General features: G+C 42.0%; 3 protein-coding genes across 3 annotated transcripts; all 3 read right to left on the reverse strand.

Annotated features, from left to right (window-relative positions):
• Window positions 1-5347: 5347 nt before the first annotated feature.
• Window positions 5348-6526, reverse strand: EJ05DRAFT_425363 (major facilitator superfamily transporter; the record flags this gene model as incomplete). The annotated part of the gene is made up of 1 exon (XM_033741498.1): window positions 5348-6526. A coding segment is annotated over one exon (1179 nt), but the record flags the coding sequence as incomplete, so codon positions are not given.
• Window positions 6527-7534: 1008 nt separating this feature from the next.
• On the reverse strand, window positions 7535-9305 carry EJ05DRAFT_498763 (amidohydrolase; the record flags this gene model as incomplete). Its single annotated transcript, XM_033746734.1, has 2 exons — window positions 7535-8322; window positions 8375-9305. 2 exons carry the CDS (start codon window positions 9303-9305, stop codon window positions 7535-7537), a joined length of 1719 nt encoding a protein of 572 aa, XP_033602004.1.
• A 3553-nt stretch (window positions 9306-12858) lies between these two features.
• Window positions 12859-13964, reverse strand: EJ05DRAFT_302175 (putative glutathione S-transferase). Its single transcript, XM_033740609.1, has one exon. The coding sequence runs from the start codon at window positions 13722-13724 to the stop codon at window positions 13038-13040; it is 687 nt and encodes a 228-aa protein (XP_033602005.1). The 5' UTR covers window positions 13725-13964; the 3' UTR covers window positions 12859-13037.
• Window positions 13965-24884: the final 10920 nt, after the last annotated feature.

Below are 24884 nucleotides of genomic sequence, written 5' to 3' on the forward strand. Positions count from 1 at the left end.
TTTGTCTTGTTCGATGCCGACAGTAGAGTGGAACACAGGGGGGAAGACTATTAGGAAACTTGAATGGCCAGCTAATTATACTAATACGTGTGGGATAGAGATCTTTCTATATTCAATCTGAACATTTCATAACATATGTGTTGTACTTCCGGGCTGACATCCAGACATACCAACAAGTCAATTTGAACTGCATCAGGGTTACCTGTTGCTACCTAGGCTTCCAATGAGTGGGCTGTCTGCAGCTCCAGTTCTAAGTTGATCTGTCCGGATGTGACAAGACTTTCGTCCAATTCGACAACCTTCAACGAGGAGCCATAATGAGGAAGAAGGCAGTCCCCTGCCATCGATATTGTGCACGCCACGACAAGTCTAGACACCTGCAATATAACTCTATTATGACTTATGCTCTCCATCGGTAAGCTCACCTCTTGCAATGTCGTTACCCTGTCGTTGAGCTGAGAATTGACCACAGCAATATAGCTCCCGGTGAGCAGGTCAGCCTATGCTAGAGTGAATTCTATATCGCGGATTTAAGCTAGTTGTGAAAAGACAGCGATGGTCAGATGTGTTTCGGATAGTGTTGAGATTTATATGTTCGAGATGGTTCCAAAACGCTTTCTCGCCTAAATGAGTCGATGGCATCAGACATTAGATTATGGCATTTTGAGCATTCGAACTCCAACTTTCATTGCGCAGCCATGAGTTGATAATTAGTGTTCAGCTAATCCAATATCGCTCTCGGTCTGACATATAGATGCTCCGCCTAGATCAAGCCATGATTTACCTCTTCAGACTTTATCGAACTCTATTATAGTGCATAGCTTGGAATTAGTCTTTCATTTACTCGCTAGCGTCCTCGGGCGCCATCTTCGGAGTCCGAATTCATTCCATAGAGTCCAAGCAGCCCCAAAGTCTCGACGACAATGTTGGAAGGAATGCTAGTCGTAGCGATCTTAACCACCAACCAACAGAAAGAAGCACACTGAAATCCTATTCGAGCTCAAACGATACTGCATCGAGGATGGTAGGTTATTTTAGCGCCAAAATTGCATCCTTCGTTGCTGAGCACAGAAGAAACTACACTTAGTTACAGTAAGCGCGAAATTCAGGTCTCTAATGTGGACTTGCTACGACCTCATTTGGCCTCCAGCTCTGTCCGCTAGACGAATATGTGTAGCTTGTCACAGGCTAAGCACGTCTCAGGCTTCCAACTTCTGACCTTCTCAAGGTAGAACAAGTGACGTGAGGCCGAAATGGCTCACAGGAATCTATTATTAGTCGACCAAGTGAATTGAGAGGATCTAGTTGCGAGTAACTGGTCGCGTTTGTCGGTATATCCGTTATAAAAGCCGTCAACTTGCACTTCATCTTCACTCGCAGTCACACACAACACTCCATCAATCAATCCTATATCAACCCAAGTATCATGAGATTTCTCGCAGTCATTACTATCGCCCTTTCGGCTCTTGGACACGCTGTGGCTGAGAAGTGCTGCGCCGACGACAGCGTACGTTAAGGAAATACCTTAGATACCAAATAGAAAGCCACCAACTAACGTGCTCATAGTGCACTGGTGACTGTGTGCCTGCCACTCCACAAGGCAACCTCTTCTCTTGTCCTCTTGGAGGCGACCCAGCTAAGCTCACCGTTTGTGCCGACTAGTCCAAACAGACGGGAAATACAACAAAAATCGATTATAGCACATACTTTTGGAACACCAGAAATAAGAATTGTGCCTGACTATGTTGTGTATATTGCCACTGTTGTAATACATAATCAGTCCTCGATACTTGAACTTGCATCTTCTTCCTTCGCTGCCGTATATTGCGCATTCATGCTCAATGTGGTCTACTATGGTGTGATACACGGATCATCAGTTCTTGCACTACACCTCTGAAAGAGTCATGGAGGCAAATTTAACACAATAGATGGGCATCACAGCAATTTAAAGCTATAACAGCTCATAACCCTATCTGCCATGTCTCAAGGGTACTATTCAAAGATCACTTAATGAGGGTGGGCACAGAAGATAATGGTTCTTCTTCTCAGGGCTAGCGATGAACTCGCCGTAAAAGCAAACCTGCGAGCATAGCACGATGCCTCGAATGGAAATTGGCTCATCCTCAACAAAGTGTATATAATGGTTTGAAAATGCCTACTTCAGACCTTTGGCTTCACTCTAAAATTAACGATGATGTTGAGAGCCGCTTCCTTTCATCTGCACACCCCATTCTACGAATGATACAGTTTTACCGAAATAGTCTTACCCCTACCCTTGACGAGAGATACTAAACTCAGACCTTTCCAAGAACAACTCTTCTCGAACTAGTCTAACTTATCTGTTCTACAAGCAGGTCTACAGCAAGACTTCAAAGAATGAATCGAAAAATTGGGAAATTCAGGTCATTTTCCGGAAAATGACAGCACAGAGAAAATATGCTTTATTATGACGCCTTTAAAAGACCTCAACTGTACAGACATGGGTGAACTAATTATGTGGAGGACTAGACAGACTGAGATAATCCTTATGCATGTGAAAGCAAACGTCAACTGACCTCTTAATGAGTCAGTCCTTGGAAACAAAGGTGTTATCTCATGTTGGCTTGAGAAGGCCATCTTTTGTACGTTGACCAGGCCTAGTGATCAGCCAAATGGAAATCCCTCCTTAATGTGCAGTTGAAGTTCGATAATACTTGCGCACATATCTCGGGTAATGGTTCTTTGGCTCAAGGATGAGATGTATCACATGAGTTGGGGATCTTGGTTAGGGTGGATGTACGACTGACATACTAAGTTTGAATTAATGGATGAGTTGATTAGATTAGTTTCAGATAGCATTGGAAACATAAATGAGACGACATGAACACAACAACCTAATATTGGTCACAAGGTTTCTCACGTCGGGATATGACGGTGAGAAAGAATTCGCAATTAAGCCAGAGGTCTTCTCAACAATGAACACACAATAAACAAAGTAGAGGGGAAACTTTAACATTTTTTCGGTGCTCAAACGTTGTTTTGAAGAGATGGTGGCTATATATAAGACTCAACACTCATGAACGGTTCATAGAAGCACCTTATGATCAAACATATCGCCTAATATCCAATACTAGCTCAGTCCTATATATAATTAATCAAGAACAAGACACGTCAATCCATCATTATACTCTCCCACCACTCACTTATACTGTCAGCAATGGCAACTGCTATTCCAACGAGTCTACACATTTAGACCATATCGATACCTCGTCAATCGATCCATCTATGACTCAAACTTCGGTAGATTCTGTTGAAAGGAAGCTACTCTCACAGCAGGAAGTCAGTAGAGTCCTCTCAAAAGCAGGGGTTTCTCCACACAGGTGTCGAGAACTAGTCAAAATTTTCAATTAAAGCAACATGGGCGGAAACGATATACATAGATGCCAACACAGGATACCTTCCTCTGTGTACTGTCGAGTTATCTGATGGTGTTTTTTGGTCGTTACTTGTCAAATGTGAGGATGTTTATGCACACGGACAGCTGGACAGGTGTTTGAATGACAATAAGCCTCAAAATCTGGCCTCCATAGCGAAAGGGACAGAAGGGAAGCGGTTGTCATGGCCTAGTTACAGTAAACATAAGTTTCATCTCAAAATAGAGAGAGGAGAGATATGAATAGCTGTAGAAGGAAACCCTTTTACTAGCAACGGTCAACGGATTGATGGGCTGTCAAAAGTGATCTGTGTAACTAGGGCAATATTCGAGATTCGAAGATTCAATTTCTCCTAAGTGTCACGCGAGGGACTTGTCGAGTTGGAGAGTGGAGTAGTTTCAAAGATTTCAAAGAAAAATATACCTATATCAGCTTGCTTGTGTGTTCATCGACCCTCTCTTAAGCTTTCCGGAAATGAACTTTGTCATGGGTGTGCCCACACACCAAGTCGCAGGATACAAATGCTGCTTCCCCGTGATTTTGCCCTTGGGAATTAACGATGTACCACCGCATCTACCATCTACAGGTCGTATACAGATGGTTATGGAATCGCTATCTGCAAAACATCTTAACTGACGCCCAGAGTCTGTATCAACACATCATCTTCCTCCTGCTCCTCTACCACACGAAACCAGATTCCAATATATTCTTGCAGTGAGCTCCAGTGTGCCTCCATCCTGTATTACTGTGACATAGATGCACCACGTATTGCCTCAATTGAGCGCAGCGGGAAAAGATCTAAAGTCGCTGATCTCAAGAAGAACTACCAAGACGAAGACAACAAAGGGATGATCAGTTTCATATGATATTGGATCTGGGCTATTAAGAGGACACTACATCAATATCATATCCTAAGAGTCACTCTTTTAGAGCGACTAGAGGAGATTTAAGAAAGCAGAGGGAGAGAATAAGCTGATGAATGCGTTATGTCAGAAGTAGTATCGTCCCAGCTCTAGGCCATTCGCACTAGACGGAATAATCTGGTTTTACGAGCAGAGCGATGCAGACTTCATCGAGATTTCCATTTTCGATTCGAATACGCTGGCGAAGCTCGGAAGCTTATGCGAAAAGAAAAATTTCTCTCTTTCAGATGTGGCAAAGTCAGTATGCAGTCTACCTGCTGCAGTACAATCATAACAATTCGATTGCAAAACACAGATCCAAACAAACTAGTCGACGGAGCTTTGCCATTGTCTGTCAAACCGGAAAGCCTTGTCTAGTGTAGCTATTCAGAAATTTGCAGCATAGGTGGAAGTAATACCACTTCTATCAATATGTGATGAGACTATGTCTATCAATCTATAGGCGCAGGTGATCGCGTCATTCCCTCCATCATTCATAAGCCATCTAGTTTCGACCTAACGAACGCCCTCTAGTCTAATCATGCTACGTCAGCACATTGTAACGAAACTCTTCATACATAAACGCCAAGCATAGTATTCCACTCGACGATAGCCCCCGACCTAACCAATCTCACGATATACATATTAGAAAAGCTTTCTAACAATCAAATTACAAATACCCACCAGAACCCATCATCATCTCGCACATCGTCCACTTCGACTCACTTCTTACCCACTATAGTCGACTATGAACAGCCCACCAGCCCACACCATCCCCTAATACCATAAAACACCGAGACATAACAAGACAGTGTAATTTGTCATTTATGTATCATCAGGGACGAAAGCGGTATTGTTTGGAGATGTGTTTTGCTTATTGAGTTATGTAATATATCAGCATCCAACGCGAATTAATTGACGACATAAGCCTTCCAGGTCTTCTATCATACCATATCCATCCAAACAACCGTGGTATATGGCCCAGAACGCCGGAAATATGTCAGAAGATCAGATCTTCTTCGCGATCGATGTACCGCCATAAACGACCCGAGCCACCACAAACAAACACGCGCCGACACCTGTGGCCACACCAGAGAAAATCTGCGCATTCGTAAAGTCGCCTCCACTAGCAGTGAGTATGGCGCCGCCAATCGGGCTCCCCGTCAGGGCGGAGATCGCGCCAAAAGCCATCAGCGAGCCCGTCCAAACGCCGATATCCTTGATCGGTGAGACCTGTGCGACAAGTACGGGAGTGAGTGAGATGCCGGCGCCAGAGGAGAAGCCAAAGAAGGCTGCGAACAGGATGAGAGGTGCATTTCCGGTCGCCGGGAGCCATAGTGCGAGGATTAAGATGGTAGTGGCGAACGACATAATGATCATGACGTTGAAGCGGCCGACTTTGTCCGCGATTGCGTTTGGGAGCGTACGGCCGAGGATGGAGGCACCGTTAAGGATCGCGACAAGGTACTGTGCAAGCTGGGCGTCCATACCGAAACTACGTGCCTCACTGACGATGAAGACAAAGGGCGTGAACATACCCCAATAGAAGAAGAATACGGCAGCTGTGAGCACACAGAAACCAGGTTGTTTGAAGGGGGCGATGTAGTTGGAGAGGGCGAAGGGGCGCTTATTTGGTGGGAGGCGCGATCGGACAGTCAAGTTGGAGAAGACCAGGAGGCCGAGGATGGTGAACCCGATGGTGCGCATTGTCCACGCATAACCTATCTGCGGGATGAGCTTCGTGACCATAATGGGCAGGATGACGCCGCCGAGAGACGAGCCGGCGGTGACGAGACCGAGGGCGGCGCCACGCTTTTTGAAGAACCATGTAGTGGTGGAGTTCATCGAGCAGTAGAATATCATGGACGCACCGATGGCGGAGCAGATTGCTTGGGCAAGGATGAAGTGGTAGTATTTCGTGGCCAGACTGGTCATCATGAGGCCGAAGACGTGCATGAAGCTACCAAGGAGAAGAAGATAGCGAGGACCGTAGTTGTCGAAGAATTTACCGACAATGAGGCCGCCAGCCATCATGAAGAAGATCTGAAGGGAGGATATCCATGCAATGTCCGCAGGGGTGTAAGCAGCCAGTTGGTGGGTCTGGTAGTATTCTTGGAAGACACCGACGCAGTTAATCCATCCAAAAGACACGAAGAGACCGGCCGAAGCGCCGGCAACGTTCAACCATGCCTGTAGTCCGCCGTCTGGAAACGATCGTGGGTCCGTAGGACTTATTACTTCGAGTGTTTTCTCAACATCTTGCAGCGGCTCTGTAGGTGGGAGAGGCGTCGAGGATGTGCCGACTGCAGTATGCTGAGATAATTTCTCATCGTCACTAGAGTGAAGTGAGGACATTCTGGAAAATGTGTTTTTGGAGACCTGAGAAGACTGGATTGCCTTATGGTGGCTAGTGTTTATCGGTGTAGGGGTGGGTTGAGGTTTAGATTTGGATTTTTGCGCTGATAGCTTGGTAGTGGTTTGAACAATGAAGTACAAGAGTGTGTCCAATGATGAGATCTGTGGTGGTATTGAAGAACAAGTAACAAAAAGCAGACGGAGTGTTGATATAAATGTCCTAGATTTGAGCTTTCGGGCCATGGTAAAAGACCGAATACAGCGAGAAATGCACGAATTTGCTTAGATGATCAAGTTTGGGGGCCATGTGTCGGGCTCATCGGAACGTCGATAAACGCGAGGGGCCGAGCCCGCATTCGTGGCTTTTGGCCAATAAGCAGACCCGAAATCGCAGAGGAAGACGGTAATGCACGAGTCCGTTGATGGTTGTTATCCGTCGAAGTTTTTCCAGAGCCATGTTCGGACTTAACGCTAGTGTCGCGAACAGACGAATCTTCTGCATTTTACTTCTTCTGTGATACGCCAATGACTCATGCGATAAGTTGGACGCTTCATGTTTTCCCTGTTGTGGTATAGCAGTTTGGCAGTCGTAGCGAAGCCATGCTGCAGTTCCTGGGTGACTTGCACATGGCCGAGTGTCGCGGAGGAAAGTTTGTAAGGCTGCAAAGCTTGTTGATACACGGCTAGGATTCTTTTTTGATGCTTGATGCAGACTCCTATCAACAGATATGGAGGGGATTGATGCTTTGTGGCTTCGGTGTCGTGCTCGCGTTCAAACGTTGTCTCGCCTCGTGTGCTGGACAGAGACCGAAGACGTAGTCGGTCTTTTCGCGGTATTCGAATTGTCGCCGATGAACTATTGCCTCAGGCAGCATTCTGACGGCTAAACACCTTCTTTCCGCGTACCCATGTCTCTCGGACTTTAAGCTGCCTCAACTCATCGACCAGCAGCCCATCGAAAGATCTATCCAACACTATCCAGTCAGCAAAGGATCCTTTCTGTATGACTCCCGCTTTGCCTTCCATGAATGCACCTCGTGCCGGGCTCAACGTAAAGCCTCGCAGCGCGTCTTCTATTGTCAATGCCTCGCTCATATGCCAGCCATCATTGCTGCCGCCGGCGCCAAGACCTGTTCGTGGACTTCGTCTAGCAACCGCTGCAAATATGCCTTCGAATGGATTTGCTGGCTCAACAGGAAAGTCGCTGCCTAGGATGGGATTTGTCTTCAACAGTGACTTCATACGGTATGCCTCTGCGCTTGTTCTTTGAGGACCCAGCCGGTCTTCTGCATACGCCATGTCACTTGTTGCATGTGTGGGCTGGATGCTGGGAATGATGCCTATGTCCAACATGCGGATTTGATCATTGGGATGGATGATCTGTGAATGCTCAATCCGGAACCGTCGTTTCGACTGGCAAGATGCCAGAGACTCGCTTGGGCACACCTCAAATAACGCAGCTGTCATGGCATTGATTGAAAGTCGATTCGCCAGATCACCTATAGCATGAATGTTGACCTGAAAACCATGTAACGCCCAGCTCTTTGCCACCGAAGTCAACGTCGTTGCGTTGACTAGAAGCGACCCAGATGTGTTCGGCTTGTCGCTGTAAGGTTCGATCATGGCGCTGCCCCAGCTACCTAATGCACCATCTGTGAATGAATATCAGTATCAGATTTCTTTTGATGAACGATCAAGACTTACCCGCAAATAGCTTGACGCTCTGCGCAACTAGCATCCCATCGGCCTTTTTTACTGTCCTCGCGTCGTCTGCGCAGAACGTGTTCCTGGCCGCACACTCCAACATTGCGTATACCCTCACCGTCCACTCCTCCCCTCCGGCCAACTCCTCATACATCTTCAACTGCCCCGGCATGACCCCTGCATCGTGCACACCCACAATTCCTAACTCATTCAGACTTCTCATTGCACTGCCCACCCACTTTTTCTTCGTCTGCCCACTCGGCTTCGGCCACATCGCCCTCACGATATCCATCGCATTATCGCAGAACACACCGAGCCCGGGCTCCCGCACAATTTCGCCGCCTTCAACATACTCAGGCATTGGCTTTGGCAAAAGATCGAGCACGGCCTGCGAGACCCATATACAGTGCACATCGATTCGGTCAAGCATGATGTACTTGCCGGACAGCACTGGGTCAGCTTCGAGGTCTACAGCAGTGGGCATCACGCCTCCAAATGCAGCCTGATCCCAGCCAATTCCGCGCAACCAATCCTCCCTCGATCCCGTGCCTGCATTCATCTCCAAATACGCTCTCACTCGCAGCCTGACATCCTGCAAACCCTCCGCCTGGAACAGATCCACGGAGTGTAGCATCTCACCGTACTGCATCACATGCCCATGCCCATCCCACAAGCCCGGCAGGACATAACCATCGATCAGTGTCTCAGGCGCAGGCGAGGGATCTGTATACACAGTCCTGAACTCGCCATTTCTTCCAAGCGTGAAGCAATTCGCATACGGCGCGTCATCAGATAATGTCTTTATCGACGTGTAACAGTGAATGTGGGACGCGAGGTAGTGCGTGCGGATGTATTCGACGACAAAAGCGAGTGCGATGAGGGTGACAGAGGAGAGGGCGAGAACACGTATTCCTGCCATCGCCTGTTTCATTGTTGGTGTGGAAGACGGTGCTGGAGATATTATACACGGGATATTCATTCGGCGTATTGGGATGTGGGGTTAGTGGGAACAGGATAAAGAGGCGCTATAACGGATTCGAGCTAGCGCAAATGTAAGGAACTGGAAATAAACAATGTTCGCCTTGTCATCATCCCGGCCTTCCATTTATTCCCATCAGTATAGCTAAGCTTTATCATAGCCTCTAGCTTACTATTGCCTCATTTTCTTTGTATCGTGGTCACGAGTAATGTAAGCGCATATCAGCTACCACGAAGCTCATCCCTAACAAACCAATTTATATAATGCAAAGCAAACACCGAGAAGTAAAACATACAATAACAGCTAACGAGAACACGCAGGCGTCGATCAGCATCACAAGCAGCATTCTCAGCCCAGAAACATGGGCTTTGTGAACATTAACGAACAAATATCACAGGTAATCATACCAGTATGAATTGCATCTATGGGAAGATACTTGATAGATACCCGCGCGTCCGTTCCATATCGTAGAACAACCATTTGGCTATACATTATGCGCTCATTGTGCCTTTATTACCCTATATACAAAGATCAGGAGGCTTTGAAAGAAGAACTCGACAATACTATATGTAGTAGTCTATATGCGAAATGCAAGATATTGTACTAGGATATAGGTTACAAGTGGTATCAAGAGGTAATGTATTAGTGATGGGTAGGTATGGCATAGATGCAATAGGCACAACAGTAGCTTCAAGGGAGAAATAACGCTGTAAAAGAGGTCAGGCCTGACGCAGTACGTATTTTAAACCCAAATGACCCCTCAAGAGCTACGACAAAGTTCTACGCCCAACGCGTTGATTGTCGGTATCAAAGGAACTCAACCAGACTTATACTCTCAGCCTTTTACATTCTCTGCTAGAAGAGAAATCCAATATGCAACCATTTGCACCAGTTAGCATAAGTATATGCCAAAATAAAACTCTGCCTAGCTCGACGTTGACATGTCCTGTTATAGTAGTAGGCAGACACGCCAATCGCCAACTAGATCGTTCGCGTGACGAGGGAATGAGGCTAAGAAGCGGGAATTCCCAAGTTTTGGAACGGGCGCTATGCTGTGGTTTGTTACGTGCGTTATGTTCGCTTTGATGATGGTTCTAAAGTAGGTCGTGTGATTTGTTCTTCGGTAACTATAACTATAGCCGTCTAGATGTCCCTGAAAGACTTGAGATGTTACAGTGGATCAAATGGCTCTCTTTGATTACAAAATACGTCAGTTTAGACAACTGGCACTATGTCTTGTGGTGATCGTCTTCATAGTTCGAGCCCCTCGTTAGTAGCTCTAAGCACGATGATCCGTTCAACGGGCGTGTAAGAACTGATTATCCGTATATCCGACCCCTTTCCACTGGCGATCAACACCACGAATCCACTTCTCTAGGTGATTTCACCGGTCAAAAATAGTATGCCCCTCACTTTCCACTCCACAGTCCTATCCTATAGATTCCCATCGCTGGTCGGTATCCGGCTGCAGAACGCGTCGTCAATTGAGAGTGTGTGATTGGCTCATGGTTATATGAACGGCATACTGAAGCTCCACTTCGGTAGACACGTCATAACATAGCGCTCGACGGTGAAGATTGAACCATGCAAATACAAACAACCAAAGAGTCCGTGGCTTCATTCATGAAACAGTTTCCTAATGTATATGGCTTGCCTAAGCCTGCTCGGTGCTCTATCCGACGAATATTGTTTGGACGTTGTGATAATTGGATGATCAAGATACTTCAGGATTGTGGAAGACTTTGGTTGTTGCGAAGTGTTATGTACATGATTTCCTAGTAGGCCAGGGACTGGGTCCCACAAGAATGGAGATGCTTCCAATCATTTGGTCAAATTGGAGCCAGGAAGGCCGAAAACTATCCCGCCTGCATGACCGTGGACACCTGTGGGTTGCGACGTATGAAGTTTCGCACCCAGAGCTTTCCAAGAGGAGGCTCTTCTCGTGGTAGCATACGTGACGCCATGTCGCGCACCCGGTTGTGAGTAGGTGGGTGTCCAAAGTTGGCCATGGTGATGATGCAATATGTCAGGAGTCTCTCTTCTGGAGGAGAGAGTCGCTGACGTTCCGCATGAGCTGACGACTTCTTCACAGCGCCGTATAGTCGATCGCGTAGTGTTGACCGGGGTATTCGATGTGCAGTTGCGGCTTCTCTCTCGGATTGGTATTCGCCATTTCTCAAAGCTCTTATAGCTTTTGCTATAGCTTGCTCTCGTTCGGTGATCATTGTGACAATTGTATATAGTGGGTTGTAGTTTGTGTGCTGTTTATGCTGGGGGTGTTCAGTTTGAGCCCTGTTAATCCGAGAACAGGTACTGAGATAGAGTGTATATATATATGTATATGTAACCTACCATCCAGTAATATCCTCAAGGCACTAGTAGCACTTGCGGGAGATGGAAACTTTAGAGCTTGTAACATAGGTCAAAGCGTATTGTCGGGCAGAAGTGCGATTCTTTTCCCTCTCGTGATGACCTGGGAATTGTTTGATCCGTGCGACTATCTCCCATCTTGGTTACTCGAATAATGCAGCCAAGATCGATGAAGAAGTACGCCAACCCCAGTGCACCATGATCGCCACGCCATCGTGGAGAATTTCCCTTTTACTAGGATTAGCGTTAATGTAGATCTCTAAGCTTCTGTTATAAGCGCATAGAGTCCTTTGGGGATTAGTGGGTCTACTGGCCAATAGAATTCGGCTTATTAGTGACACTCTTTGGTCTGGGATAGTACTACTCCTGGATTGGGAATACATGGGGTAACAGTAGTTTAGAAGCTTGTTCAGCCCCTGCCATACCCCTCTGAACCGTCCATTTCCCCACATTCCTTGGTGTGAAAGTGGAGCCACTTATACATACTAGTAAGTAGCCTCTCAGCAGCTTCAGTAATCTTGATTTGCATTGTGAGTATCCGGGTATCAAAAGACCCATCTTCTACCCGGTATTATGGATGACAATCAAACAAACCGCGATGCTCTGTGAAGATCGAAATCGATCGAGAACCTCGAGGTGTCGAGACTCGCGCACAGTTGTGGACGCTTTTGCTTCCCCCAAGGACCCGAGAGTCTACTGTTATGGTGGTCTCCTTTGGACCCACTGATGCGGCTTTGGATCGATCCCGTCGTACTTACCGTCCCCCAGTCGTCACTCGACCTTATTCCCGAGCTTACTCACAGAATGTAGTGCCTTCTACAATTCCCACGATCCAGCTACATACTAATTATTCTCCTATTTGCTTGGCTTTGGTCACTGTTATGAGCCTTCTTTGTCTATCTGTTCTTGCTTTTCAGACCCAAACTCATCTCAAGCCTATTAAAAATGTTTCCTAGCAACATATTTGCTAATATGCCTGATCTCAATGATAAACAGGGCCAATTTGCATCCTCTTGGCCTATCTAGAGTTTCATCCAAGTTGTAGTGATGGCGATAGTCAGGGCGGAGTTCCTCAGGTACTTTCATGTTTGCCTTGCGCTGTCTGAGCGTAGCGAAAGGCCCAGTTGTGGACGCTAAGTCGAGTATTTCAATTCTGTCATGAGCTTTATTGAATCCAAGTCAACCCAAAGCTTAGACTATACGTATCATACCCCGGACAGATCTCTCGATCGGATTGAGAGATCGGACAAAAAGTAGACATTCCTCAAGCCTGTACAAGGGTCCTTCAAAGACACCAAATGCTTCACATGAAGTTTACAACTTCCCTTGCTCTTTTAAACTCTCTACGAATGACCGAGGTGCCTCAGCATCAATCGCAAATCCCAAGTCCGGATCCGCTTTCGCACGCGCATTCCTATATCCTTCTCTATCCGAACATCGTTGGAGATACTCCAATATGCCCTTATAATCCGTCAGATCATAGCCACAGAAATACCTCATTGTCGTCAGTGTAAACAAAATCATGATATCAGCAGCCGTAAACTCCTCGCCAGCTAGATACGCATGCGTCTCGCCGAGCCTCTGGTCCACAATCTTCAGCAGATTCTCAAACCGATCGCTGTATCCCTTCAGCATCTGGCCATCCTTGTCAAGTCGCATGACCTGCATGAACACCATCAGCAGTGGCTGGAAAGTACCGTTTGCGAAGTGGAACCAGTACAGGTAGGCGGCGTAGTCCTTGTGTGAGGGTGCGAGGGACAGACGGCCACCGCCATACTTGTGGATTATGTACTCGATACATGCAGCTGATTCGGCGAGTCTGAGAGAGTCGTCCTGGATGACGGGGGCTTGGCCGACCGGATTGAGATCTTTGATCGACTGTGGGGAGAAGATGGGTGCGCGTTTGTGCAGCACGAGCTCATATGCGATGCCGAGTTCTTCACAGAGCCAAGGGACTCTTTCGCTCTGACTGACCTGTAGGTGGTGGATTGTCAAGACCATGTTGGATTTGTGAATGAAAATAACGAGCCGAGATTATTGATTAGTTGGCGCTCGTAGTCAGATAGATCTGGCTTTCGTTGCAGTTATGGTTGAACTAGGTCTTTTAGATGCGCTTGACGCTGAGCTATACGGGATGTATGGCCTATTATAGTCGGTTTGCTAACAGTTCTAATGACTCCGATATTCAGACCAGAGGCTTCTACTCGTGATGGTCGTACAGTCACGGCTCATGACCAGCTCGGAGGGGTAGAGCTCGGCTTCGGCTCGCGCCCGCCTTCGCCCCTAACGCCGGAGATGGATCCGTCCGTAACTTTTTCAGCGCAACTCTTGGCACGTGTCGCGCGCGTAACACACACATTTTCTCTTATTCTACCTTTTCTCTAATAACTCTAGAATTAAGACTCTAGGAGGTTTTTTAATTATATCTAAATATACTTCTATATAAAAAACTTCTTTTACATCCCTAAGAGGCTAACTTAGTCCATTCGGGGTAATATAGCAAGATATATACCTTAATCGATAGAGTATACCGAGTACACTAACTACTACTATACGTACGTACGTATAGCGTTAAAACCAAGACGTTATCACCGTATAAAGATATATATATACCCTCTTAAAATCCTTACGGAGATAGAGGCACGGACTACACTACTAGAACGCCGATATACCGACTCCCTTTTATTAGTTAAGGGTAGCCCTTAACTAATAAATATAGCGGCCTTAGGTACCGACATACCCTAGTATATACTAGATATACCCCTACCGGTACGATAGAAAAGGCTATATAGCGATATTACTAAGGGTAACTATATACCTATCTAAAACGTAGAATATACCTAAAGGCGCACGCCGCTATAGATAGACGGAATAAAGGGGACCCTAAGAGGGGAAACCCTCCTAGATTATATTAACTACTAGGTAGTATATATAGAGAAGGAAGCCGGAGAGAGCTAGAAGACCCTCCTATATATATTCTAGGACCTTATCTAGAATCTAAAGGGAATTACGGAGGAGGAGAAGAAGATATAACTAGGAGGACCGGAGAGTAGGCTCGACTAAATAGAGGCTAGTCTACGTAGAATCTAGGAGGAACTTACTTAAGGTAAGCGCCCTAGTATATAGGTATAAATAGTAGTAATACCGGAGGCTATACCACGGGCCCCCCGGACCGGTAATACGGTGTATAGTATACACGTTATAATCTAGAATAAGGACACCCTAGCATAGGTCTAGTAAGCATCCCTAAAGGATATAGTAAGTAAGATTAATAAATAAAAGGGAATATAGTTAAACGTTATCGCCGCTAAACTTACGCTAGAAGGAGTAGTACTTACCACGATAACGAATATTACGTAGTAGACTATCTCGCGCGATCCGAACGCGATTAGTAGTATCTTCCTAGGCGCCTCTATTAGGGCGGCTATATATCTAATATAGGTATACTCTATATCTATAAGCGGATAGATTATTAGAGAAGAGGATATTATATAGATAGAATAGTTAAACGAGCGAAAATACCTAGGGATTAAGATCGTAAGAGCATAGTAGAAGAATATATAAGGGATTAAAACCAGATCGAAGATATACTCTACTATAATAGTAGAGCTTAAGGACCCCGCCCTCGCGTATTAAATTACGTAAGAGGGATTCCTAGTAGAAGGGGAGCTTCTTATAGCGGAACCATGGGATAGAGTATAGGCAATAATATAGTGCTTTAACTATTAGGGATACGGGTACACGGCATAGCGGTACTTCTAAAAGACTAGATATAGGTGGTATTAATAAGAATATAGTACCTAGGAGTACCCCTATAGAATATAAGGAGAGGGCTAGAGGGATAGGGATATAGTAAAGTACTCTAACTACGACGGTAAGTACCCGTCGTAGTCGGCTATATACACGAAACGTAAATAGGTTACTAAATATATCCACTTAATCCGGATAAAGGGAGTAAGGTAGCTATAAATAATACGACCTACTACTATTTCTCTCTTTACTATAATACTACTACTATAGACTACCTCCTTACGAGGAAGCGGTTAGAAATAATAAACTATCCCGAGAAAGCTAATAATAGGACGGCCCCGAGGAATTACTAAGGCCGCCGCTATATAAGGATAGTCGCGTCTTAGAGGAATAAATATATAGGCCTATATATTCCCTAGCATCTAATAAGAGACTAAGATATACTTCTAATTATATAGATAAACGTATAGTATAAACGTAAGAACTAGGCGATACTTCTTAAGAAGACCGGAGCTGTAATACTCGCTATATAGGAGCTATATAAATACTACTAGACGAATAAACCAATAACACACCTAGGATATTATATAATACACCCCCTAGGACCGGAGAGGAGAGTCCTCTTCCATATCTATAAGTCTATTCTACTCTTATTATAGTCGTATACTAAACGGGATAACCTCTAGATAATACTACACCTCTAGACGAATATTAGACCCCTCTATATATATAATATATATAATTAGAACTAATCGCTTTAGGCGGATAACATGCTTAAGGGTACTACTAAGCTAGGATAATATATCCTTCTAGAAGACTTTAACCTCTATTATAGCTAGTAGGGTAGACTAACTATTACCCGCGAAGAGCTTCGAGCTAGAGAACTACGTACCTAATGCTACGGCTTTCTATATCTTCTTATACTAGTAGAATAGATTATCTAGTGAAAATATAAATAAGATAAGGGCGGATCTATACTCGACCTTACCCTAGCCACTAGATATATTTATAATAGAACTTAATACTACCGCCTAAGCCTTATATAGATAGACTCCGACTATAAATATATAGAGACCGTAATAGACGTATCTACCCCTTAAGACTAACGAGGGCGATAGCTATAGAAGGATACTAACTAGGAAAAGTATCTAAAGGACCTAGAATCGATAATCCTAGACCCGTCTATAGTCGACGTATCTAATGGCCCGGCTATTAACTAGGCCGTGAATACACTCCTATAGACGTACTAGGGAGTAAGAGATAAACACGTGCCGTACTAAATATATAGACCCCTAGACCTAAAAAGTATACCTTAAGTGCGAGAGTATAGGCGAGAAGTCCAGAGATTATATACACGCGTATACTATAACCGTATATCTAAAGTATAGGATAAATAGAGAGAGGCGAGAAGATAACGAGATAAGGTCCTCTATAATAAGCGATATAAATAGTAGTATATAGTCACGGACAGATACACACGTAATACTACTAGACTATGGTATATAGTAAAATAGGCTAAAAGTACCGCCTCCCCGACACCTATACCACTTATACCCCCCCTTATATATTAAGAAAAGATATACTCCACGAGCCTTAAGAAAATAGAAATCCTATAAGAGATTATATTCCCTCTCCTAGAACCCGTAGACCTATTAGATATTAACGGCACGGAATACCCGGAAGCTATAAGTATCCCTAGGGAAATCACGGACGACGATATACTTAGCGCTATTAAGATACTTCTAAACGATAAAGCGCCTAGGCTAGATAGAATTCCGAATCGATGCCTTAAGAGGACCATATAGGCGACCTTACTAATTATAGGCTATATATTCCAAGCGTACGCCCGTATAGGATACCACCTATAGAGCTTCCGAACTATATATATAGTTATACTCCTAAAACTAGGGAAGAGTCTAAATATACTAAAGGGATAGAGGCCGATCACCCTCCTCTCCTACCTTAGTAAGGTACTAGAAGCTATAATTACTAAGAAGATAAGTATAGTAGTATAGGTATACGGCCTTCTTCTAGTAAACTAGAAGACGAAGATAGAAAGCTCTCTAATTATAGCTATTTAATATATCCTTAAGGTTATCTAGACTATATAGAAATAAGAACGAGTCGTTACGCTACTCTCTCTAGATATAATAGGGGCATTTAATAAGGTAAACTATATAAGACTTATCTATAACCTCCGGATAAGGCGAATACCTAAGTAGATTATATAATTTATATAGTCCTTCCTCGCGTAAAGGACTACTTAAATATATATCCCCGGATACCGAAGCGAATATAAGAAGACGGTATATAGTATCCCGTAAGGGAGCACTATCTCCCTAATCCTCTTTCTCTTCTTTATAGTAGACCTCCTTTAGGGAATAGAATATATAGAGATAGTCGGATACGTAGATAATATATACCTCCTTATAGTCGATAGTAGTACTAGTAGAATATATACACGACTCGAACGAGACCATAAGAAATACGTCTAGTAGGTAAAGCGCCACGGAGTAAAATTCGTACCTAAAAAATACTAGCTTATATACTTTATTAACCGCTATAGAGGATAGGCTACTAGGGAGGGGGTATGTCGCCCCTAAATCGACGCCTTTATAGAACTACTAGTATAGAGTATACGAGCACTCGGCGTTATAATTAATAATAAGCTAAAATAGAGACTATAGGTGGCACACGCCGTCTCTAGAGCCCTCTAGGTAGAAACCGCTATATACTAGATTACGGTATCTACGTAGGGAATAGCCTAGGATAAGGCGAGATAGCTATACGTCTCCCTAGCACGCCTAGCCTTTATATATAGATATAAGTACTAGTATACGGCCCTTATATAAGCTCGGCGAGTAAAGCTTAAGTCTATATAAAACCATATACTCCGCCTTATCTCCGGCATATATAAAGCTACTAACACGACGCTCCTCCAACGCGAGATAAACGTAATAAATATATAGAACTTCTACTAGATATAGAGACTTATATACTTTACTAAATAATAAGTATAAGAACGTAGAGGAGATAGGGTATATACCTTCGCCGTACTACGTACACGTATCCGCGCGTATTACTAGGCTCTCTCTACTATAGAATAAACTCGAGTATAATATAAATACTATATAGAGGCGGACTCGAGCTAGACCGTATAGGAGGTTTAAAATAACCCGGATACCGTCCTAAGCTAATAGAGCCCTAAGGAGCTTAGCCGCGTTATATAGTTATAGATCTAGAATAAATAGAGGGAGGTACTTAAAGTCTAGTAGGCCTCCTAATAGGATAGGTATCTAGAATAGATCTAAGGGCCTTAGAAGGAACCGAGTAAATAGATATATAAAGGGCTAACGAAGGCCTAAGCATCTATACTCCTCTAAGCCCGAATAGGCGCTATAGGTCTTCTATATTACCTCTACTAGAGAGGTATCCTAGATATATCTTTCTAGTACGAGGACTACGGCCGGAGAGGTATAATACGCCACTACCTCGCGACGTGCTCTAGCCTCTATACTCTAAGATAAGCCCTCGTCCGTATAACGAGGACCTCTAACATTACGTAATAGCTTAATAAGTACCCTAAGGACGTCGCCCGATAGATACTTATATACCTTCCTCTCCCCTAGTTCTAGTAGACCCACGTATATATACTAGAAGAAGCCCGATATATACTAGAAGAACCCTAGTATACGTCGGAAGAACCCCGGGAGAACCGCGATTATTAGTTAAGGGTAGCCCTTAACTAATAATCTCCGTATCTACACGTGCTACCTAAGGGTAAACTATTATAATATAGGCTATAGGCCTATAGGTAGCCCCTAGGGCTATATATATATAAAGAACGAGAGGATAGATAGAGCGTAGTTATAGATATAAGGGAGTTTTTTCTATTCGTAGGTTTCTTCTTATATAGTAGCTTAGACTAGAGGAGGCATGCGCCTATAGAGTGGTACTCTACCTAGTTTACTAATATTATTATTATTATTATTATACTTCTATATAGTCTCTTACTTTCTATTAAAAAAACTTAAGAAAAAAAGAATATATTAATTAGTTATTCTAAGAAAAGCTCTATAATTATATTTTTAAAGTATATAGGAGGGGTAACTTCTAAAGTACCGAGGTATATAGTAAAGATAGAGAGAAAATAGAGATTTTCTCTACTATCTATTATAGAAATACAACATATACATAGATATAAGAGTATTTATAGAATATAGTAAGTTTAATAAGAGAGAAAGCTAGAGTCTACTCGGCTTTCTTAAGATATAGAATAGAGTATACTATTAAAAAGGGGCTTACTAAGCTTTATTAAGTAAGGAGAGAGTAGTAGTATAGGCGTAGTATACTAGCGTTAAGTATACCTAGGGTCTACCTGTTAGGACTTAGCCTTAGGTAGGACCCGACCTACATGTACCTTAGCTAACAGGGTTAGGAGGTAACGTGAAGGGCGGTAAATAGTCACGTGCTAGATAGATCGGCGTCCCTTTATATATATACTCTCAGATTCCTACCAAAAGGGTTCAGTAGTAATTCATTCTATAATAGAATACACCCTATTATTCTATCTAACTATACTACTATCTAATAACTCTATTCTTATATTCGAATTACTCCCTATATAGTACTATAGTTAAGATAGTCTAACTAGAACTAAGAAGGTCGACACGATCTACTATAGGGATAAGTAATACTATATTAAATAATAGGGATCCTCTATAATTAGTATTAATTCTAGCCGTTTCTAACTAAGAAGTAGAAATATTAGACTGAATTACGGAGCTTTTAGATGAAGAAATGGTAGAGACGCCGAGTAACTTCTAATAATATAAAGCTAGATAACGAGTTGTGGCGGAGCCACGTAAGGTATTATAATAAACCATCGCTAAACTTTAGGAATACATCGCGAATTAGGCTCGAGAGATTTAAACTCTTAAAGAATAGGTAGAACGCGCGAAACTCCTCGCAAAGAGATAAGAACTTAAGGAGTCTCTTAAAGAACTACGCCGAACGATAGTAGGTGGACGACTTCCTATACCAATTCAGGCGGAATTAGTTTACCTACCATTAGAGTTATAATAATCTACTATATACCCGGCCGCTTCGTTACCGATTTACCCTACTCCTTCCCTAGGTATACTAAAACCTAAAGACCCGACTATATTTATAGGGAAGAACTAAAAGAAGTAGAAAGACTAGAAGAGAGACTATAAAAAGTACTTCCTCGATAACCCTCTACTCTTTTCTACTAAAGTATAACGTATTTCGTTCGGAGAACAATACCTAGACTTATAATCCCACGATTAATAGGATAGATAGAAGGAAGTATAGCTACTATCTACGATAACCTAGAAACATTTAGCTATATTTATACTAAACACCCTTAGAACGGATAGAGAACGTGAAAGAAAGGCACTATCTAAGTTAAGAAGCGTGGTATAACGACCGAACTAGACACCTACTTAACTACTATAATACCTCTAAAACCTATAGGATAATATCCCTATACTATAGAAAAATATTTATATATTCTAGTTTTATGAAGTACTACTTCCGTTAATCCACGAAAGACTAGAAATAGTATTATTAAGTTTTAACCATCTATACGAATTAGAGAAGAAAGCTAATAAATACTACCGCATCCTTAAGAAACGCGGCTCTCTAGGTAAAACCGACGAACTATACACGGGTTAGAAACGAGGTCGATTAAATACGTTCGATTAAGAGTAACCTTACTACGATTAGCGCTAGAAGAGCGTAAATCGGGGTAGAAACGCGTTAAGAGGACACTAAAATAATCAAGGCGGTACTTCTTAACACGGAAAAGAATAAGGCATAGACTTAAATATAACGCCTATCGTAAAATAGTAGGATTATAGCGCACTTCGTTACTATAAGTATAGAGAAATAGAATATATTTTACCTAACTATAAGAATCTAAAAAAAGAATAGACTAGTATACGAGACCTAACCACGTTCTTAGCTAAATTATATATACTTAGAAGGAGCCGTAGCGCCTTCCGGCGAGTAAAGACCTAATATTACTAAAAGTATCGTTACCTATAGTAAATGGTAATAAAACTATATAGGCCCTCGTGGACACTAGTATAGAAGATAACTATATTTCGTCGATTCTCGTAAAGGAGTATAGATTATTATATAATCTCGGTAAAGTTAGCCGAACTATCGTAGTTAATAGATATAAAGTTAGAACTTTAGGTAAAGCTATAACGAATTACGAAGTTCATAACTCGAAGATAATAAAATAGTAGATATCTAATAAATTTATTATAGCTAATATTAGCTAATAGAATATGATTCTAGGGATACCTTAGCTTAGACGCCTAAACCCTATCCTTAATTTTTAGAAGGAGATATTAACGTTCCAATGATACCGTAGTAAATTATACTAGTAAGTCGTAACTATTAGTAAGGAGGCATGGAACCTCGCCGTACGGACCCGATTATCGCTAATCTATCTTACGTCCTTATCGATTATCAATAAAGACGAGGATAATAGTAATAATTAGGGCGAAGATACGCTACCTAACGTATATTCATAGTATACGGATATATTTTTAGTAGGAGATACGTTACTTCTCCCTAATCACAGGCTATATAAGCTAAAGATTAAGCTTAAAGAGAGAGTAGACGTCCCTTATAGCCTACTTTACCTACTTTCGAGACTAGAACTTAAAGTTCTTTATAAATATATTAAAGAATATCTCGAAAGAGGCTAGATACGTCGTAGTATGTTATCGGCCGGCGTATCTATTCTCTTTATAAAGAAGAAAGACGGAAGTTTACATCTATACGTTAACTATCAGGCACTAAATATAGTGACTAAGAAGAATCGTTATCTATTACCGCTAGTTAGTAAATCTTTAGACTAATTAATAAAGGTAAAGTACTTTATAAAGCTAGATTTATAAGATATATATTACTAGCTTCGAATTCGTTACGGAGATGAGTAGAAAACCGCATTTCGGACTAGATATAGTTATTTTAAGTATACTATTATACCATTCGGGCTAATAAATGCGCTAGGAGCGTTTTAAGGATATATTAATACTATACTCATAGGATTACTTAATATAATTTACGTAGTTTATCTTAATAATATACTAATTTACTCTGATAGTATATAGAATTATAAAGAACACGTGAAATCGGTACTAAATCGTCTAAGGTAGTATAAACTCTACGTAAAATTATCTAAATGCGAGTTTCACTAATAAGAAGTTAGGTTTCTCGGCTTTATTATAATATATAGCGGCCTAAAAATAGAGCCGGAGCGTATAAAGACCATCATGGAATAGCTAGAACCTACTACTATATATTAAATTAGAATATTCATAGGTTTCGTGAACTATTATCGTAAATTCATTATAGACTTCTTACGAATTACGGCGCCGCTTAATAAACTCATAGAGAATAGCGGTAAAATCTCTATAGGTAGGCGAGTATAGCGTAAAGCTAAGTCGGTCGAGATATAGTTAACGCCGGAAGCGCGAGATACGTTCTAATTATTAAAGAATTATTTTATAACTACGCCGATTCTTAGGTATTTCGATTCTAAGAAGTATATTTAGGTCGAAACTAACGCGTTAGGATTCGTAATTACTAGAATTATTAGTTAACCGTATAAAGATACGAAAGATAAGGTGTAATAGTACCTAGTCGCTTTCTTTTCCTATAAAATAGTAGATATAGAGACGCGTTATAACACGTACGACTAGGAACTACTTATAATTATTAAGAGTTTTAAGTAATAGTAATATTATTTAGAAGGCTCCGTATATTAGATCAAATTATTATTAGATTACATAAATCTACATTACTTTATATCAACTAAGGTCCTTAATCGCTAATAAGTACGTTAGGCTAAGTAGATATTAATATTTAACTTTAAAATCTTATATAAAGCTAGAAGAGAGAATAAAGCTAATCCTCTATCGCGGTATAAAGATTATAAGAAATCGTTATAGAATAACGTAGATAGTCGGTATAATTTAGACTATACTATACTTTAGATACTATAAGACTAGTTATCTAATAGAATACTAGAAGCTAGGACACTTTCGGCGATTCTCCGCAAGAATTAGAGCGGGTATTAAGTAATCTAAATAAACGTCTAAGAAACTAAGAAAACCCTTAAAGACTTAATTAAATCTACCTAGAATTCCGATATATTAGTAAAGAAAGTTATAAGCATGAAAGGAAGCGCTATAGATCCGCCGTAGTTATTAAGGTAGGAACGATAATTAGATACGATCTACTTCTAAGGCCGACTCTACGTACCGGAAGGCGGCTTACGAATCGATATTTTAAGGGAATAGCATGATTACGCGTTAGTAGGGTACTTTAGCGTTATAAGGACGGTTAATTTAATCTAAAGGACGTACGACTAGCCGGGTCTTTATAAATATATAAAAGACTACGTAAAAACGTATAACGTTTACTAGTATACAAAAGTATATAGACACTTACTATATAGCGAATTAAGGCCATTACCTATGCTAAAGGAGGTATAGAAGGAATTATCGATAGATTTTATTATAGATCTACCTCTAAGTAAGTATTCTAGGTATATTTATAATAGTTTACTTATAGTTCTAGATAGATTTATAAAGATATTATACTATATCCCTATAAGGAAGACGATCTAAGTACCGGATCTTATAGATATACTACTCCGTGACGTAGTCCGGCTCTATAGTATACTAAACGGTATAGTTTCGAATAGAGGTCTATAGATAACGTCTAAATTTTAGAAGGATTTCTACTATACGCTAGGAATTAAGCGGAAACTTAGTACTATATTCTATCTATAAATAGATAGGTAGACGGAGCGGTAGAATTAGATAGTCGAGGCGTATTTATATATATATTATAACTATAAGTAGAATAACTAGGTAAGGTTAGTCTATGTCGCGGAATTCGCGTATAATAATAGCCGATATATATTAACCTACGTAAGTCCGTTCGAAGTAAACTTTGGTCGGAACTATAATATATAGTTCTTAGGGACTTAGTTTAAAGTAGAACGACCTAATATTAAAGTAATAGAAATTACTATAATAATAATAATAATAATATTAGTAAACTAGGTAGAGTACCACTCTATAGGCGCATGCCTCCTCTAGTCTAAGCTACTATATAAGAAGAAACCTACGAATAGAAAAAACTCCCTTATATCTATAACTACGCTCTATCTATCCTCTCGTTCTTTATATATATATAGCCCTAGGGGCTACCTATAGGCCTATAGCCTATATTATAATAGTTTACCCTTAGGTAGCACGTGTAGATACGGAGATTATTAGTTAAGGGCTACCCTTAACTAATAATCGCGGTTCTCCCGGGGTTCTTCCGACGTATACTAGGGTTCTTCTAGTATATATCGGG

This window comes from Pseudovirgaria hyperparasitica, assembly GCF_010093815.1.
Source record: "Pseudovirgaria hyperparasitica strain CBS 121739 unplaced genomic scaffold EJ05scaffold_5, whole genome shotgun sequence".
In the NCBI taxonomy this organism is placed as follows: domain Eukaryota; kingdom Fungi; phylum Ascomycota; class Dothideomycetes; order Acrospermales; family Acrospermaceae; genus Pseudovirgaria; species Pseudovirgaria hyperparasitica.

What these genes read in the sequence shown, in the direction of transcription:
- EJ05DRAFT_302175 (XM_033740609.1), bottom strand. Translation starts at nt 13,724, where the DNA reads ATGGTCTTGACAATCCACCACCTACAGGTCAGTCAGAGCGAAAGAGTC.